This window comes from Simochromis diagramma, unplaced genomic scaffold (assembly GCF_900408965.1).
Source record: "Simochromis diagramma unplaced genomic scaffold, fSimDia1.1 OVJJ01000487.1, whole genome shotgun sequence".
Classification (NCBI taxonomy): domain Eukaryota; kingdom Metazoa; phylum Chordata; class Actinopteri; order Cichliformes; family Cichlidae; genus Simochromis; species Simochromis diagramma.
This window is the reverse complement of record NW_024387305.1, coordinates 415169-435147: the sequence shown is the minus strand read 5'-3', so window position 1 is coordinate 435147 and position 19979 is coordinate 415169. Positions and strand designations below refer to the sequence as shown.

The window sequence follows — 19979 nt, the reverse complement described above, 5'->3', positions numbered from 1 at the left end:
AAAATCTCAACTTAGTTTTGTAGTGAGTATTCACATACAAAGAAAAGATGGAATGCAGATAAAATACTGAAGTCAGGGCTCATAAACAGGAAAATGTGCATCAACATTTGATTATATCGCATCATATGAGACTTTACAAACTAATTTTCCAAGTCTGACTATGTTAGATCCACTTCCAAGAAAGTTTCAGTAACACCCATGAACAGTCGTCAACTGTGGCAAAAACGGCAGCACTTACTGAAAACTCACGATATCCTCAACAACTCAACTCAGTATCACCATCATCAAAGAGTAAATAAACATTTACACTCTGCACTGTGCATGGTGATAATAAAGGTAAGCAGAGGAGTAATTAATTTAGATGAATGCCACCCAGAGCATTTGTGGTGACTAGGAGGTAAAAATATAAATTACTGCAAAATATCTTATTGACACAGGCCCATTTTTTAATTCCTGATTCATTGCTAAGTATTGATGTTCATGTATGTTAAAATATAGTATGTACAAAAATGCTTTTATCCAAAAGACAGTATTAGAAACTTTCAGTCACAGGCCTTTAAGGAGAAATGTGGAGTGCCTGGCTGGGATCTTGGTGGGTTTCAGGGGGTTAAAGTAAATTGGCTGAGTTTACAGCAAAATTAAGCCATTAACGAGAGTCACGTCAGCCCAGACAACGACAATCAAAGCTGATGACCCTGACCTGTAGTCATTGCTGTACTTTGTCTGTCTGTTCCCTTAGTTTTATGAGATACATGAGCTAGAATTGTTTTGGCCTCTTTTATACCCTGTTGTATTTTTTTTGTCTCAAACTATTTATGTAGCTATAACCACATTGCTAATTAATGACGGCGATTTTTATAGATTTTCCAATTGTTGTTTTAAAACCTTTTGTGACACTGATCTGAGAAGTACCACAAGAATACGATTTTATTTTATGACCCCACTGATTGGCAGCCAATCAGGACTTAAAAACAATAAAAGCCCACTGCACTCACTGCCAGTAAAATTTTTATCAGCATAAAAGCTGTGTGTGTGTGTGTGTGTGTGTGTGAGTGTGTGTGTGTGTATGAATGCTGAAACACACTGCACACCTCTGACAGTTTTATAGTTATTCATAGACTATTTATCGCTTCGGTGTGGTGAAAGAATAAAGCTTCTGCACAAAGTTACACATAAATGTTTCAACTCAGGAGTTTCAACCACACTATAAAAACGAATTCTGCTTTTTTAACATACACACTTAGCAAAACTGGACAATGGTTTTGTAAGGCCAAAGTTGAAATGCAATTCTCAGTGTTGTAAAATCGCATCTGGTTTATGGCTTAATGTTGTAGCAGAAGTATTTTAATAATTTACGCACATATTAAAAGAGGTCATTATGGAAACACACAAGGCAGCACATTACAAATTACATTATGCTTAGCCAAAAAGAATAAGCAGATAAAAAAACACTCACTCTACACAGTGCACACTCTAAGACACACACATGCACACAAACACACCACGCTCAAGTCCAGACAGGAATTAGGCAGGCTGATTGGTGAGTGACAACTGAAATTGAATTTCTCTGCTGTGAAGGCCCAAAGGACTCAGGGGAGAACATAAACACAATCACATGTGGGTATCGGTACACACAGGCATGAAAAGGCACACACACATCAGACATATACACACGTCAGCATGAACAATTGCTGAATTATTGCTGGCACACACACAAATACACGCACATATTCTTTCTCCCTCAGCTTCGCTTTCTCTCTTGTTCTCTTTCTCTTGAACAAATACAAATACAAACACACACACACATATAAACTTATATCCCCACCAGTCCCTGCTCTCCAATTTACTGCCAAAGCTGTCTCTTCAAAAGCAAATCTCTTTTTTTTTCTCTTCCCAAAACATCACAATGGCAATCACATCTGGCAGCTCCCAACAACACAACAAGTTTGAGAAAGGCCATCATTATACTGTGGCCAGTTAGATGTGATTTGAATTGTGATGATGAAAATGACAATCACTGGGCCACACATGATGCCAACTCCCACTAGCCAAATTTGGAAGAGAAATTTAGGAATCATGAAGGGAAATTTAGTTGTGCATTGGTGTTTCTGAGCTTGTAAGTTAAAGAGTTTTTATTCTTATGGAATATGCCTTATAAAATAATAGCAGACAACTGTGCTTGCAAAATCAGTCAACATAATACACCCCAGAGAATCTTCTGCTAACATCCACTGACAGATACCACAAGATACCTCCAGAGCCCCTTTGTGACCTTTGTCACAAAGGGGACCTATGTAAGAATAAACCAGTGATTTCAAAGTTGTGGCTGAACGGTATATATTAGCTACCTCTGAACTTACTTTGCTGTGGTTACAATGATACAGTACAGACACATTATTTACATGATGAAAATAGTGTTGTTGTTTTTTTACTTCTTTAGCAAAGTTTCAATAATTTATCGCAAACATTTGATTTTAATGGAATTTTTAAAGCCATTGTATTTGAATTGCTCACTAATACAGTAACTGCACTACATGCAGCTTTTTTTTTGGAATACAATGGAAGCTCCCTGGTAAGCACAGCATGAACACTTTTTAAAGTACACTTTGTGCCAGATTGCAGCTAAATTACTAAAAACTCATATTGCCAAATTTCTCTGCTGGCAGACTTAATTTGTCACACAGCTGTGCTCCAGTAAATATAAATACACATCTTCGAGTAAGCAAAGAACTATGATGGAGAATTGCATCACTTATAAATTCAGTCTTTTTCTATTTAGCTATTCGCACCATGATTTGAAGTCTAAATCACGCACTGCGCATTTTTAAGCAATATACTTGATGGTTGCATTTTTCTGTAAACAAGTTATAGTCATCAAGAAAAAGGGTGCTGCATGATCATGTTGCTGCTTATTTTTTCAATTATTCATTTATTTCATAAACTAACAAACTACTCTTCTCAGATAAGTCGATCCATATCTCTGAACCAGCTGAAGACTCAGAGCTGGCTGTTAGCAGGGAAATTAGTAAATCATAAGAAATTCCAAAAATATATTCAGATTTTTCCAGTGAGCAACAACCCTCTGCTGGAATTTTTAGAAGGCGATGTAGAAATTCTACACTATACACTCTTTTCTGCACTATAATGTTTTTTTGGAGGAAATTAGTAAGCGCCCGAGGTCTTCTGCTTCAAAACTGCAGTCAATACTAATACTTCACAGTCTAAACTATAACTTTGCTCTGCTCCAACTGTGATCTCATCTGTTGATCTCTATCTCTAAACCAACTGAAGAAACAGGCTTAAAGCTGGCTGCTGGCAGGGAAATCATACAGCTATTACACTGGCACTTCATAGTCTGAATTGCTAACTGTAACTTTCCTCTGCTCCAGTTGCTACCACCTCTTTTTTTCTGAGTAAATTCCCACCATTGCTTGCTTTCGCTTTCTCCATAGGTCAATAACAAACTTACTAAACTTACTTTTCTGTGAAAGAAACGTGCGGCAGCCAGCAGTGGGTTAACAAGTAACAAGTTGATATGTCTTCTTTCTGACATGAGATTCATGTTTACTGTGACAGTTTTAAAAAGATAAAATAATATAATACTGTGTATAAGGTGTGTTGCTCCATTTCCTGTTATTTATTTAAACAGATCCTAATGTGGTATACAGTCACTATGTTTTAGTCTGGATGCTAGATAAACCCATGTCTGATTTATTTATCTATCACAGATATAAGTAACTCCTTTCCAATATTACGTCTGTGTCTTCTTGACTTAGCGTTTCGCTTATTGCTTTTTGCTAAAATCTGACCTGAACTACTTTCAGGCTGGAATGTGTTAGTGTATACTTTGGTAACAAGTTTTGCACCAGTGACTGAATGTCAGACTATATGTCAGCTCATCCACCACCCACCTCCCCCTCCATGAGACACTGAAATAGCCATGCTTCCAGGCCCTGAAGAATCGTCCATTTAAAATAGAAAAATTAATTATTGTCTTTCTGCAGCAGCAAAAACAACATCATGTGTATCATATGCATCATTCATAGACATAGCTGATAATTGGTGCCACATATAAACAATACATAACATAGATGGCTTTTAGTACAATTAACCACCTGAGTCCAGTTTACTGACATAGCTTACTTAGCACCCACCTATCACATAACACAGTCACACCACTAATAGGCAGTTTGAACCAACTACTTTTTTACAAGACTATAAATGTATTTATTTTGATATATAGAATTCTTTGAGGATTGTCTGTGAAAAGTATTTGTATCTGCCTCTGTTTTTTTCACACAAACGGCATGGCCTATGCCATATCTTCATCTCTTTTATGCTTCTTGCTTGCTGTGTCTTCCCTGAGGCATTTACCCATCCACCTCTCGGACCCTTTTTCTCCATCTTAATATTCTGAAGTTGCTTACTGAAACATAAGGCATTATGTGGAAAGACTTTACTAGAGGTTTACAGGGGTCAAATCCTGCCTCATTCACATTCTACTATCACAGTGTAGTTTCTTAGACCCTGGGGCAATAATGGATATTGCATGTGTGTATGATGTAAGCCTTAGAAAGTGTTTACAAAGCAGGACATGAGCCTCGGTGTGTATATATTAACAGGATTAATAAAACACACAAAAAATAAGGACATAGTTAAAATTACAGTGATGATGGAACAGAGGAGCAAAGTCTAATACCACCTATACTGAATACACAATGAAGAAAACCAGGTTTGGGGATGAGCCTTCAATGTCTGGGTTGATTCTCCTGGATTACTTTATTGTGTCCTCCCACAGTGAACATGAATCTAGAGTTTATAGTTTCAATGTCAGCCACTATGCAGGTGTTTGCTTAGGTCCAAGAGATGTAGACAAAGATATGAATAATGTGTTCATGTGTACGACAATGAAGTGGAATCAGTAACCGTAATAATATATGTTTGACTAAACAAACTTCATATAGAGTGAAGACAACTGATTAAGATTTAATTTGAAGAAAGAACCCCCCCCCCCCCCCACACACACACACACACACACACACACACACACACACACACACACACACACGCACACACACATTTAAATTATCATCACTCTCATGTTCCATTACATTACAGAAGCCCTTTTAAATGCACTCTCTCAGATTTTTCACATAAACCCCCACATAAACACAAGCCCATATAACATCCTGGCACTTTAATGATATAAACACACACACGCGCTTCTTACCGGAGTGAAGTTCATGACTTTGAGAATCCAGATGGTCAGTGCCAGGTTGACAATCATGGTGACGAGGAGGAGGAGGATGAAAAAGTACAAGCATCTCTTTCTCCAGCCATAGATTCCCACTGCTGGATAAACCTGCGCACCACAAACTGAAGCCCCTCTCTGGTGGAGGGGGTTGGGCTGTGCTGCAAGGATATACTGCTCCTGGGTCATCTGAGGGAGACACAAATATAATGTTACATGTAAGATGTAACTTTTTTTTTTGAGAAATTTCTCTCATTCTTCAATTTTATTTGAAGAATATCTATATACTGACATTTTTTTAAGAAATGGAAATGCAGAGGGTTTATTATCCCTGTTTGTCAGCTGTAGATGCCCTAGTAAAATACTGAACATATTTTTTCTATTATTGTGAATGTTTGTATTAATTTAGTTATACAAGGATGATAAACAAATGTGGAGAAATGTTATGACTGCGAAGAAACAAATTCAAAAACAAGCAATTAATGGAATTTTTATTTCTCCCTTTTTCAGTACCAGTACCAGATGCCTCCAGTTGGAGGAACACTGTTAATGTACAATCGGTATTAGCTATTACCGGGTACACCATATAACTGTGATTTGTCTTTTATTTGCAGGTGCGTACTAAAATACAGTCAGATCTAGCCAACACATAAGATAAATGGTCTTTACATTTTGCATCCAAAATAAGAGTGTTTGGAGCTGATCCACAGGCGCTAGATCCGGGCCAATCTCATACTGATTATAACTGCAGCTCATTAAAAAGAAAACTAGAAATAAGTTACCCTGAGATGTGGATACATTAAAAAAACAACAAAAAACTCCAGCATTAGACCTTATCATAATAAAACTCAATGATAACTTGGAAATGGCTAAAAGAAAGTCTTAGTCGTTATTATGAAGTGTTACATTAAAAAGTTGTGTAGGGCATCAAATTGTCCAGAAATGTCTCTGTATGCAGCATAAGCAACAACAGGAAGAGGAGAGGCTAAACTTTCAGCGTTTTGGAGGAAGGAAGAACGGAAAATACAAAAAACATAAGATAGCAAAAAAGAGGAAGAATGGAAGCATTTTAGAGTTTTGAGAGTGAGATAACAGGAGAGAGAAAGAGTAAGACCAAAGCATGATAAAAATGAGATAGAGGTGGAGCTGTAAAGTGGAAAGATAGCACAGCATTGAGTACTGAGAGATAGGAAGGGAGGCTGGAGAAAGAGAGAGAGGGCAGATAAGATGGTAGAGGAGGACAGAGTCCATTAGTTGTAGTGCAGCAATTGGAGTCATTGGTGGCAAGAGATATGGACACTGGCTGCAAGGCACTATTATCTCTGTCCATCTGACTCCCTAACTCTCTTTCACTCTTTTACCCAACTCGCTATACCTCAGATTCCCTCTTGGTTCCTTCATGCTTTCTCCCTAATTCTCCTCCTATCTCACTTTTGCACATCTCTCTCTTCCTCTTTATCAGTCTCTCTCTTTACGTACACACAACACAAACACACACATACACACACAAACACACATTAAGTCTTTATTTGCTGAGACTGCATGACCTTAACACCTCAGTGACTGTTGATTTTTCTTCCCCCCTGCAATGCCTTTTCTCTATATAGTCTCACATGATGATACCCAACAAGCCTTGATGATAAACAAAAAATGCTGACTTTTGCCTTAGCCTGCAGAAAAAAAAAGAAAAAAAGAAATGCAGGCTTTGCTTGTCTAAGTTTTATTGTTTCATTTTGGGGAGAGGAGCGTCTAAAACAACTATCAGCTTGTGATTGGTGTCTCCACAGGGGTCCTGTTTCTTATACGTGAGAGGCAAACCCCAAGGTCTGCTTGAGTTATTCATGCCATGACAGTGTATAAACACCATGGAAGTCTAAAAAAAACATTAACAAGTTTTTAAAGCTAACAGCTTAACCTTGAGGAGGATTGATAGTGGGGCCTCAGCTCCTCTGTCTCCTTAAGGCTAGGGCTGTCTGACCCATGAGTTTTGGCACTGAAAATAATGTAATAATGTAAAAAATGACTCTTTAATATTTATGAGTCAGAATAACAACATGTTGTGGCTGAAGATTTACTTTGATGTCTTGGGAAACAGCACTGTTTTCTTCCTCTTTCCATTAAGGATTAAACTCCAGTTCTTAGATGGTCTTGCCCCTCAAGCTGATGAAGATTGCTAAGTATAAGATGAGGCATAAGATAAATTTTAATTTAAATTATTCATTACATAGTATTTTTTATTGGATTCAGTTAAATCCAGTGTATCCAGTGTACCAAGCAGCAAATGCATAGAGGACACAGGAAAATATCTTCAGAATGTTTTTTTTTTTTAACCCCAAAAAGTTTAAAAAGATAAAATTCTAAATATAATAAGCAGGCCCATAAAAGAGGTCAACTAAATATAACGCTACTCAAAAGTAACTTCCAGAAACCTAATCACACAAAGTAGACACGACCTAACTTACAAACTGACCTAAACACAAAGACACAGGAGGGTAACCTTTATAGTGGTTTGACCAAACCATTTACACACAATAGGGGGAAACAAAAATAAACAACAATACTAACTAAGCACAAAATAACACAAGTAAACCTAAAACACCCCCGTTTCTGACAAGCACTTGGTTGGTCCTGCTGAGCAGGCATTGGCTGTGTTGCAATTCAGGGGCTGCATCCTTAGGAGGCCGCATCTGAAGGCCGATTATGTCACAGCAACGCAACGAAGGCAGTCCCAATTCGAAGGCTGCTCCAAATGCAGCCAACAAATGCGTCCTTCATTTCCCCGAATTTGAAGGATGGGTCGGTGTATCCTTCGTGCCCCAACCTATCCCAGAATTCATAGCGCTGCCCAGCCAATTCCAGTTTCCAACAATGGGGGCAGCTACTTAATTGTAATATTACTCTTTTCAATACTTTATAAATTTAATTATTATTTATAATATTTGTATAATAATCTAAAAATACTTTTCAAACGCGGCAATGGCAGAGGAGCGCAGCTAAAGAGTTTGAAATATTACTCTTTCTGTGTCACAAAATAAACTTTTAACATATTTTCAGCCGATAATATAGGTGTGTAAATATCTGCTTGGTTTATCAAGACATCACATATTTGGAAAAGTGCTCCGGCGTTTTTGGAGAGCTGGCGAGAACACCGGACTCCCAGCACATCGTTTTCAGACAGTCTTTTGCTAATCAGATGAAACATGATATACAAGTCACTTAGATAACTTAAAAATGTTATTGTTTGGCTTTTTTCAGTGTTTTATTTGTTCCTGAGTAAATCGGTGTGGCTGAGATTAAAGTTATAGTTTTCACACAGTTGTACAGACGTCAAAAAGAAAACAGATCAAACAGAAGTGTGGGATGGTAGAGAATTTACTCCAGTGTCCAGTTATACTTTACATAGCAAGGAGCAGACGGCTGAGTTTATTAAACTCCACCGAGACTGCTTGTGACGCAAATCTGAAGGCTAGACCATCCCATTTCACAGCCTTGCACTTCCAGCCTTCTCGGTCTTTGGAGGACCCGGCCTTCGCGGTCTACATGGGCCGGGATGCAGAAGGATGCCCATATGGAAAAGATATATATAAATCTTATAAAGTTTTTATCTGTCTTGTATGAAACTTGTATGAAAAGCATACAAGAGTGAAAACACATATAAGATCCCTTGAAAAATTATATAATGAAACTTGTATGTTTTGTATACTTACTAAAAAAATATATGAAAGTAATGAGAAAGTGGCCACTTTCATGAGTAAATCATATATGTTTTTACTATTTCTTTTCCATATGGGTGCAGCCCCTGAACTCATACACAGCTATTGTGTTTCCAAAGTCCTCAGCCCTTGGCCAGAATTTTAGGATATCAGCAGAACTTTTTAACCAAACCAATATTAACTAATCTGATCCAAAATCTTACTCTAATTAACTATAATCTAATAGTGTCATCACACGGCAGTATTACTGTGCTTTCCTTTACATGGCAGGAACCCTTTTCCAACTTAATTAACAAAAATACCGGATGAATAAACTGTGACAAGAGAAAGCAGAAGTACATCAATATGAGGCAGAATTGTGCCCAAGACTGAGTCAAGAGCAGATCAACATTACCATTAGCATCTGTAGCAATCATGTCAGTTTTAAGGCCAATATTTGTTTAAATGGAGGAAGAAAAAAAACACTTTTGAATACCAGATTTAAATGAGGTGATGAAAGGATGTAATAGATATTGCAATCTGCTTTTTTTTTGGCAAAAGAAAAGCTGAGGCTACTTTAGATGTGCATAAAAAAAACAAGCATTCAACCTTCTATCAAAATGTAACCCAACTGATTTATATCCAAGCGTAATTTGTGTATGCAACATATTAATGCCAAGTGCAATGAGGGCTTAATATCTGTCAAATGGGCTAATGGATTAAAATATTTTTTGCCTTTTCACAGTGAAAAGAAATCTCCTGCAACAGACACAGCAGTTTCAGCTATTTCTCTTTTTGGGTGCATCTGTTCAGTGTGTGCAGATACAATGCATATGAATCAATAGCACAGCATCGCTGTAGAATAGGACAGAGAAATGGGCTGCTGATGATTTTATCTCTGAATTCAGAGTCCACACTTAATCGATAGCACACCGTGTGTAGCTCTGTGCTGATATGTGTGTACTGAACTTTAATGAAGTCTGTACTGACCAAGAGTGCTTATCGTTTTTCTCCATGCATGCATCAAGAATGGGAATCAATAGATATTCTTGTTCGTCGATGTGTATATATCATCTTTGCATGTTTCACTGGGGCCACACTGTCACTTGGTAAAATGAACGTAAGATGTATTTTTGTTATTTTCTTAAATTCCACAGGTGGCAGTCAGATGCATAATGTCACTGCTTAATTGCGTGTGGTCAGTTTTGTGACTGTGCCATTTGTCACTGTGTATTTTCCTGTGAACACCCCACATTACACTCTTTCACTGACACACTCATTGTCTTGCAAGTGTATTTATGTCTCATTTCACTCAGAGATATCCAAGGTTATCAGTCTAACTCGGCAGTCTGACAAAATATTGTCTGTCCGCCCACTTGGCCCTTTGCTACAGAAAATCCAAAAGAAAAACAAATTGTTGCTTAATCTTTTCTTTTTTTTATTATTCTCCTGTTCACCTCTCTTTCACTTATCTCTTTCAGTTATCCTTGCTAATGCACATTTCCTTTCTTATCAAGTAACATAAATTGAGCAAAATAACATAAAATAAGCTCGTGCTATATATAAAACTATTTTTTATTTTCCTTTTTAGTAGATTATTTTAAATTTTCCTTCTTTTCTTCCTCACTGAATTTTTTCTTCTATTTTCGTTGTTGCTAATCAATCAATTTTGTTCTCCCCTTTCTCCCCCTCACATCTTCTGCCCTACACTCGTCCCTTCTTCTCTTCTAATGCATTTTGTAGATTGAACTGACAAGAGAGCCATCAATCAATCCTATAGTGTACCACAGCCTAGAGGCCTTGCACTGTGCGACCTAACTTTATTAATATCATAATGCCATGACAGCTGTAAAAACAAGAGGCACTATAGCTATATTGCAAGTGATACCATTATAGCTCACTATCAGCTCCATAACAGTGATTTCATTCAATTCAGTTAGTCTGCTTCATTTTCTCTGTGTTGTATGTGTTGTAGAGGTGCGTAAACAACACTTTGACTTTTACAATTGACAAATATTCAAAAATATAAGTTCAACTATAGAAATTAGAGGTTGCACACTTACGAACAAAACTGCCAGCATGATGAGGTTGGTGTGGATGTGGTGTATATGACAAACCTAAGTACATACTACGATAGCGCCATCATATTATCTATCTTTTTAAGCGAAGAAGAGAAAATACGAGAAAAAGCTGATAGGAGATGAGACGTGGATATAAACAGTGGGGAGAAGAGACGACAAATGAGAAAAATGAACAGGAGAAAAATATGATTGTGATCCATCCATGTGACATCTCCACCCCCACAACCTCCCAGAAGAAGCAGCCCAAAATAAACAACATTAGTTTACAAAAAGCTAATAATGAGAATTAGAGGACAGGAGATAGTACTAGAAAAAAATCTTTCCATTATATTGTAGTTCATCTTTCAAGCAGTGACATTTTGCATAAAAAGAGACATTCAAAATCCATTATGACATGAGAAATCGCAAATTTGTCTTCATATGGAGGTCTTGTGGGTTCCTTGCAGATACCAGATTATAGTTCAGTACAGACTGAAAGCAATGTGATAGAAAATATTATTTTAATAATGGCAAAAATAGCCTTCAGTACAAGTTGTGTTTTATAGTCCCAATAATTAATATTTTTTTCTACTTTGAAAACAAAAAATCTAAATGAATTGAAATGTTTTATTTGTACAATATCAGCTGCACACAGAGGTGTTTCACAGATGACAATACTGTCACAGTATCTGTCTCTCTGTGGTCAACACTTGACCTCTAACAAAAGATCATAGCAACAAAAAACAACATCAAGCAGCAATTGACGAGACAAAACAAAACAACCGAAATTAAAAAGGTGTTCTTTTGTGCTTATTACATATGAAATTGTAAAGTAAAAAATGTGATGCCCGCTGGAGCAGAGCGATATGACCAAAAATATTTATCACGATATACATTTGAAAATTTGCGATAACGATATAACCGATGATATAATTGACACTAGACAAAACACTTTACAACTCCACAACTTTATTCGTGCAAAACAAAAAAAACCCATCAATGTATTTTCACTTAAACAAGCAGCTGTTTTTTTTATGTGCATTAAAGTTATGTAAAAATTTAACAGTGCAAATGCAAATTCCTTGCTGACAAGTTTAACCAAAAGGCATTTCCAGTGGAAATTGGCCAACATATCCTCAGCATAACCATGTATAATATCCACAAAACTTAAAAAGAGGTTATACACACACAATACGGTAATATTATGTTGAAGCACAGTACGTATCACTCCGCGAGGCTCCTGCCTACGATAGCCGTAATGCTCCGACAATCCATCAAGCGGTGCGGCTTCGTAGCTTAGCAAAGTCGTACTAAAACATTTGACAGATTTTCGAGCGCCGTGTACGACATAAAATCATTTCGAGGTCAGTAAACACAACCAGAATTCATATATAAGGCACACGGGATTATAAGGGGTACTGTCGATTTTCAGAAAAATCAAAGGATTGATTTTAAGTGTGCCGTATTTTCCAAACAACACGGTAATAACGACGGCCCGCTAGCATGCTCTACCAAAAATAGTGCTTTGTTGTGTATCTGACGGACGGAAGCTAAACCAGTTCCACACCACTGAAGTTGCAGCATTTTTACAAACCAATTCTGGTTCATCTGTTTCATTCACCGATCCGCTTTCGCCCTTCTCGTTCTCTGTCGCCGCCATGCTTTTTCCACCATGTGCATATGAAAACAAAGGTACGCATGCACGTTTTACCCATATTCTATCGCGATATTTCATTTTCTTATCGTTGCCCGACATTATACCGGTATTACCATGAACGGTATGATATGGCCCAGCCCTAATGCCCGCAAATGACAGAAACAGAAGTCCAGATAGTGTCTATAAAAACAGTCACAGGTATCATAGCTGGTTTATTTAGCGTTTTCTTTGGTGCGTGGGGAGACGTTGACATGTGGAGTTTAAAATAGTCTTAATTGTGCAGTGGATGACTTTTCAGCTAGTGGAATAAATTTGTGGTACTGCTACCTTTTGCAGCAATAGTTTTACGGCATGTTTTGCATTTTGTTCGACATCCTCCTTGTGAAATCGAAACGACAGCGAGTCTCATTCCCTTCCTCGTCTGCAACTCACGCTGTCACCATATTTTTCTGGCAGCGTATGAACACGCATTCTCACTGCAGTGTGCCTGGTAGAACGTTTTCCAGTGGGGTGGGGGGCTTAATGATGCATTCGTAGCGTGTGGGAGAAAAAAAACTCACAGTGAATTACCAGACAGTTTAATATTGCTATGGAAATTTATACTCAGTACATAAAGCCTTTTTAACCATCGTGCGCAGAATAACTCGCGATACATCGAGTATCTTCGATATATCGCCCACCCCTACACTAATGTGCAGTGCCATCCTTTGCCACATATGTGACTAGATTATTTTAATGTATGTGGATTGTAAATGTTAGAAACACCTGACTACACTGTGCATGTGAAAGCAGAGGGTGGGACAGACATATAGATGGGTTTGACGGGGTGCAAGGGTGGATAATAAATAGAAGAGTGAATGGACTTGCCAAAAGAAAATCAGGAAACTTGGGAATTTTGGTTCACAGCTGAAATCCAGATCAAAGCGTAATTTAACATGCATGCATAGCTGATTGGTACTGCTGCTGTGGAATTTCAAGTGCTGTGGGCATGCCACTGTATCTGAATGAGCTCATACTCAACAATACATCTGCTTCAATATAACTCAGCACTTGGCATTAAAGATCTAGCACTGCATTTTTAAGACAATCTTATTGTGTAAATTGACTATGGAGCAGTAAGTATGGTATTATATGGCAGTGCCATCATTGTGCCTAAAAAAAGAATTCCTATCACAAATGTTGCAAAAAAAAAAAAGTGTTTGCTTTTCATATTTTTTTTCTGTTTATGATAAACAATAGGGACATTTTTTGCTCGTTAAGAATAAATATTTTAAGGAAGAAACAGATTCTTACCTATTGAGTTTAAGAAAATAGTTATGAGTAATACATCACAGGCTTTTCTTATTTCTTATCTCTCTCTCTTCACAGTATTTACTAGATCATTATTGTGCTAAAATATTGTACTACTTAAAGATCAGACATTTTCTCAGTTGTTCAAAGTTGTTTGGTTCTATATATTTAAAAGCTTTGTATGTTTTGTTTTGTTTTTCACTCATCACTCTTTGAATCTCATATTGCCAGCCCATGCACTTGAGTAAAATACATATATGCACATTAACACCCCCCCCCCCCCCCCCCAAAAAAAAAAAAAAAACAGGCAGGACAGGCCCATGTTCACCATTACATTTTGGAGTTCTGAGGAGACAAATTGTTTTATCATTAAAGAAAAATGTATTAGTAATTACCAAGGTTTTCAAAATTTGTGGCCTTAAAAAATGGAAGATGCAACAATTATTCCAACAAATGTAGAAAGGTTAGCTAAGCATACAAAGTCTTTAATTATAGAAACATGTGAAAACAATATGGTTTGGCATTGTGCTTCTACTACATGTGATAAACCACTTGCACTTGTGTACCATGATGGATGCTGGTTTTTGAAGTGGTCATTCATACTAAGTTGAACTTTACATTATCACTTTACCCTGAAAAGGAGAGTGTCCATGGTTTCAAAAAAAAAAAGGAATTTCTAAATGTGATCAACCATTCAATCTGGAATTCATCGATTTCTCTTGCAAACAAAGATTTCACCAGATTCTCCGGAGAAATGATATGATACTGTACATAATAAAAGGCACAGTGAACCCAGGGTTTGTTTGTTTTTTTTTTGCTTGTTTTATTTATTTTTATTTTGTTTTGTTTTTTTAAACCCTTTTCCATTTTATAAAAATTGGCCCAGGTAAAATTAAATTTTAAAGCATGTATACATTTCTTCACTCTATCACAGTCTGTTTTGATTTCATACCCAAAGCAACCAGTTTTCTCACCATCCATTATCGTTTCATTATTCACTATGATAGTGAATATATCGGACTTATTTGCCTTTTAAAAAGACCATTCTCCTTGTTAACTAAAGATACACAAACAAAATCAGTAGGAGCACTGGCATCAGTTGTTATGATGTGTGCTGGTCATTATAACAGGGGATTGAACGCTTACGCATGCAAAATACTATTGATGTCGCAATGCTACATTTGTTTTTTGTTTTTGTTTTCATGTGTTTGTGTGAGTGTGTTTGCACTAGTGTGATAAAACACTAAGCCAACTGAATTGGGAGCACTCGCTGTTGGCTGTTGGTTGTTGGTTTGGACAGCCTGCCATTCCTCTCTGTCACTGTGGGCATTCAGGTGTTCAGCCACTGGAATGGACAACACACACACACACACACACCACCTCTACCACACACACACACATGTATACACCAAAAAAAAAAATCCACACAAACAAATAAACACAATCACAAAATCACACTGCAGCTACATGCACCAGCAAACACACAGGGATGTATTCAAATATAAACAGTGTGGTCACACCTAAATATATTCAGACACACAAACGGGGCTCCTTTGCAGTGAGCCGTTCAGTATTCCAACAGATTCAAGAGGTTCTGCTGTATCGAGGCCGAGTGTAAAAAGAGAAGACTAAAAAGGACAGGTCTTGTTCTCCTGGTCAAACACATTCTTAAGTAAAAGCACAAACAGGTGTCCTCGTCTACCCTTCTTATGATGGACAGAGAAACAAGACAACATGATAGCACTATCACTGAGAAGTCCAGCTCCTAAATAATGGCATCTACTCACTGGTTAAGATCAGAGCTGAAAGTAAATGCTTAACACACGTATCAACCCACCACATTACCATACTTGTTCAACTTCACCACTTGGCACCAAATTAAAACATTCAAGCCATAGTTTATAACAATGTTGGATTGTCAGCAAACTATAAAGAAACAAGCCTTTTCTTTTCTACCCTCCTTCATTTTTGTTTATCCTGTTGTTCTGATGTTTATGCTTTTTGAAACCCTGCTTTGGAGCTAAAGGGATGTTTTACAGTCATCTCTATTTATAGAAACGAAACTGTCTCTAGACAGAGATTTGTCTCTGTCTAGATTTATCTACCTCGAATGAGGTCTTTCGTTTGTTCGGGGCCCACGAGACTAATTAGTGGGTGATTAAAATGGAGAAGGAAAATGGGAAAAACCAGAAAAAAAAATTCAATTTTGAAAAAGAGCTAAAAAACAGCCGGCAGAGAATTTAAAAAAGAAATCTGCATTGTGTTCTGATTGGCAAGTTTACTCCCCCCACTGGGATGTTTCCCCACTATGGAGCAGGTGTCCTCTCATGCTATTATATAATCATGTGCTGCTAGCAGGTAGATGATTGAAGAAGGTCTTTTTACACTGCTTGGCTACTCAAAATTGTTAAATAATGGTTAGAAAAATGTTATCTTTTTTGCCACACACTCACAGCAGATCTGAACTGCATGCTTACACCAAAAAGACACTGTACTGTTTCAGAATCAATTTTAGTTTCATTTTAGAGGTAGCGCTAAGACAGGCAACATTAAATGAGGCATGAGTTATAATGTTCTTGCCCACCAACTTATCATCTTTATTAAGAAGACACATTCCCACTTAAATATTTGAATGGATACAACACTTTTTTTTCTGCATTGTGCAAACAGCGATACCCTGATATTTAAAGTCTTACAAACTGACTTAATGCTTTCTGTTCTACAGTATCTGCTCAAACCTCCAGTATCTGTAAATTATTAAGGGATGACAGCTTTGTAATAATAATAGGAGTAAAATATGATTGATAGCTGGTTAGACAGTAGCTATGAGCTGTAGTTTAGAGGCTCAACAATCATCGCTCATCTCACTTACTCACTGACAGCTGGCAAAGATTCCCACACACTGATTCATGACACACCATGACTTTTCAGATGTTCAATATTCAAGTTGAACAATTTTTATTATTACAGTATATCTTTCTTAACTCTGAACAAAACACCCCACGCAGAATTCTGTCGAGTTTGTCCATTAGTATTTCAAAGGCTTGAGCAGCTCTGTCACGAAGATGTCACCAACGTCCTGAAATAGAATCTACTTTTCTAATAATATGATGATTTGGTTTTAACATACAGCTCCGTTTATGTAGTTATTTAGAAGCTGAATGCTGTACTGAGACAGATATAACACTGAGACAGAATCCACATAGTCCCATATGCAAAATGTGTAAATGCAGTGCTCTCCAAAGAGTAATGTTATTTTGGTTGTCATTATGTGCGCATCTTTGTGAGTAAGATCTGTAAAGCACATTGTGGTTTCCCTTTTGTTTCTTTCTCTGTCATTATGTTTGCCTCTCTCTCTCCGCTTAAATTGTCTTCCAGCCCCCTTCTTGCTCTTCCAATATTGTTGATTTCTTTTTTCCCTTCCTCCCTCTCTTCCCTTCTCTCTGGCATGTTGCCTCCCGCTGAGTCAGTATCTGTCAATCAAGAAGCCGACACTGTTAAACACCGCCAACACCAACAGCAGACTTAAAATCCTTTCTCTCTCTCTCTCTTGTGCTCTCTCATCACGAGGAGATAGATGGAAAGCCTCATGGAAAGAGACTTTGCTGGCAATGTGGCCTCTTTTTTTTAAAACTCTTTGAAAACCACCAAAAAACATGGTGAGAGACTAAACTGTTTTCTGGGATGCTTTTTAGCTCGGTAGCACATTACACAACATAAAGAAATCATTATGATTGGCTGTGATTTGCCAAATATATATTTCAGTGTATAACCCTAACCCTGTCATATGTTTTTTGTGAGCAATAAGTTGCATAAAAATGTTGCATTTTTTATGAGGGTAGAAGTAGAAAATACCACCAGTATTAACATAGTTGAATTAAGCACTTTTTGAAGGAAATGAAACGTTTATTTCTTGATAAAACATAAATAGATGAAAAACAAATAGTCATCTGTCCTGCAAGCTAGTTTACCACCACAAAAACAAGTCAACTCACATTATCACTGTCACACAGTCATGATCTCATATTTATATACGTCAATGAGAAAACGCTAAACGAGTCACTTCTACCATGTAAGGAAACCTAGTGATGGTGTGTCAGTGTCTATTGGCTAGTGTCTGTGTGTGTGTCTGTGTGTGGCATTACAGTCGAGAAGATAATCGCTGTGACTTTGAGAAAGGGACTAAAAAAAAAAAAACTGTTTCTGTTTCCCACTGTGTTATTACTAAGAGGGGGTATAACAATGGTGTAGACCACTCTGTGTGAATGAGATAGCGACACTTAGAGAATAAAAATACAACGAGGAATAACAAGAGGGAGAGAAAGACAATTTCCAAGGGCAGTCATACTCTGAGAGATGTGATGGACGCCTTCTGTAAGTATATCACATGCTTGTGTGTGTGTGTGTGTGTGTGTGTGTGTGTGTGTGTGTGTGTGTGTGTGTGTGTGTGTGTGTGTGTGTGTGTGTAAATCTTCTGGTGACAGAATCAGCACACAGGCTTTATGACCCCGTTCAGGGCCTCCTCTATCATTACCCCACCACCCACCCCCACTACACATTAGCACATACTCACACACACGTCCCTCATATTGCCCAGCCGTCATGCTTTTGGAACTTTCAGCAAGTGTAAGCAAGCTTTCACCCCAGCTTTTACTTTAAGAATGTTCCTTTTAAAAGAGCACAATAATTCAATGATTTTTGTCAATTTCATCATGCCTTTGATAGAAAAGCAAAATAAATACAGGCCAAAACAGCAAAGAGGCATATAAACAATAAAAAAGGGAAAAACACAAAATGCATCTGATTATTCTTTATGATGCATGCAAGGGTCACTGATGACATCATTTTTTTAAACTACTATGTCCTAGTAGCTACTTTTTATTCTATCATTTCATTTCATTGGATTTTGTTTTGTTTTTTGGATTTTTGCCCGTTTCCAAAAAACTTTCAAATTAGTAACTCAAAAAAAATAATAATTGATGAGTTTGATTTGAAACTGCCATAAATTATAAGGCAAGGGCATTGTTGCATTACTGTGTTAATGTCTTTGAACTCACAACTTTAAACTGCACAAATTTATCCCTTGCATGTTACCTACAGTAGTAGTTAGACCATAAAATGTAAAAGTACTAGAACTGTTTAGTATTAGCATGAAGCATAATTCACTCCATCTTGTTCTTCTACACTGGTCGCACCATCACTTAAACCTCATTCTTCTTTGAACACAAACTGCAATAACCCCCCACAAACACACACCACACACACACACACACACACATCTCCGTTCACTGTATTACAGTACTTGCATTTCTTTTTGCCTTCTATCCTAATTGAGTTGTGTGTTGTCAGCCAAGCAGCTCCACTCAAAGCTCCCTTTGATGCTTTTGACCAAAGAGTGTATGTGTGACTGATGTATGTGATGAATGTCCAGCAGTCTCTCATGTCCAAGTCCCTCTATGGAGCACTCATACATCAACCTCTGAGCCCCTGCACCATATAATGGAATGAGGACAGACTGGCTTACAAAGTGGGGATGAAAAGGAGAATGAGAAAAGAGTTTGATGATATGGAAATTAGTGAGAGGGAGACAGGCAATTGACTGTACGATTCCCTCTCTTTCATTTCTTTATCTTTTGTTTTATTGTCTAAAAAAAACATCTTTAGACACTGTTCAAGTACTTTACACAGCACTTTCAACTCTTTCATTTCTATAGGGCTAAATGCTGTTAGTCATTTTCTTTTCCCAAGTTTTTAATCTTTATTGGATTACCCCGTCTAGTCTCCATCAACTTAATAGCCTTTTTTTCAGGCAGCACGGTAACATGGTGGTTAGCACTGCACAAATCTGGATGTGATTTCCCATTTCGCCAGGGCCTTTTTGCGTGGAATATGTGTGTTCTTCACACGACTGCAGGCATAGTCGGCTTCCTCCAACAGTCTAAACACGTGCAGTTAGTGGGCTTAAGTTAATTGGTGATTCTACATTGGGAGCAGGTGTGAATTTAGATGTGAATGGTGGTCTGTCACTC

General features: G+C 37.5%; 1 protein-coding gene across 1 annotated transcript in view; it reads right to left on the bottom strand.

Annotated features, from left to right (window-relative positions):
- LOC120716853 (zeta-sarcoglycan) overlaps nucleotides 1-19979 on the bottom strand; it is a 368890-nt gene that overhangs the window by 166878 nt on the left and 182033 nt on the right. The window contains exon 2 of the mRNA XM_040004511.1: nucleotides 5231-5440. Within this exon, the coding sequence (XP_039860445.1) occupies nucleotides 5231-5440 (210 nt within the window). The remainder of the gene's footprint in view (nucleotides 1-5230; nucleotides 5441-19979) is intronic.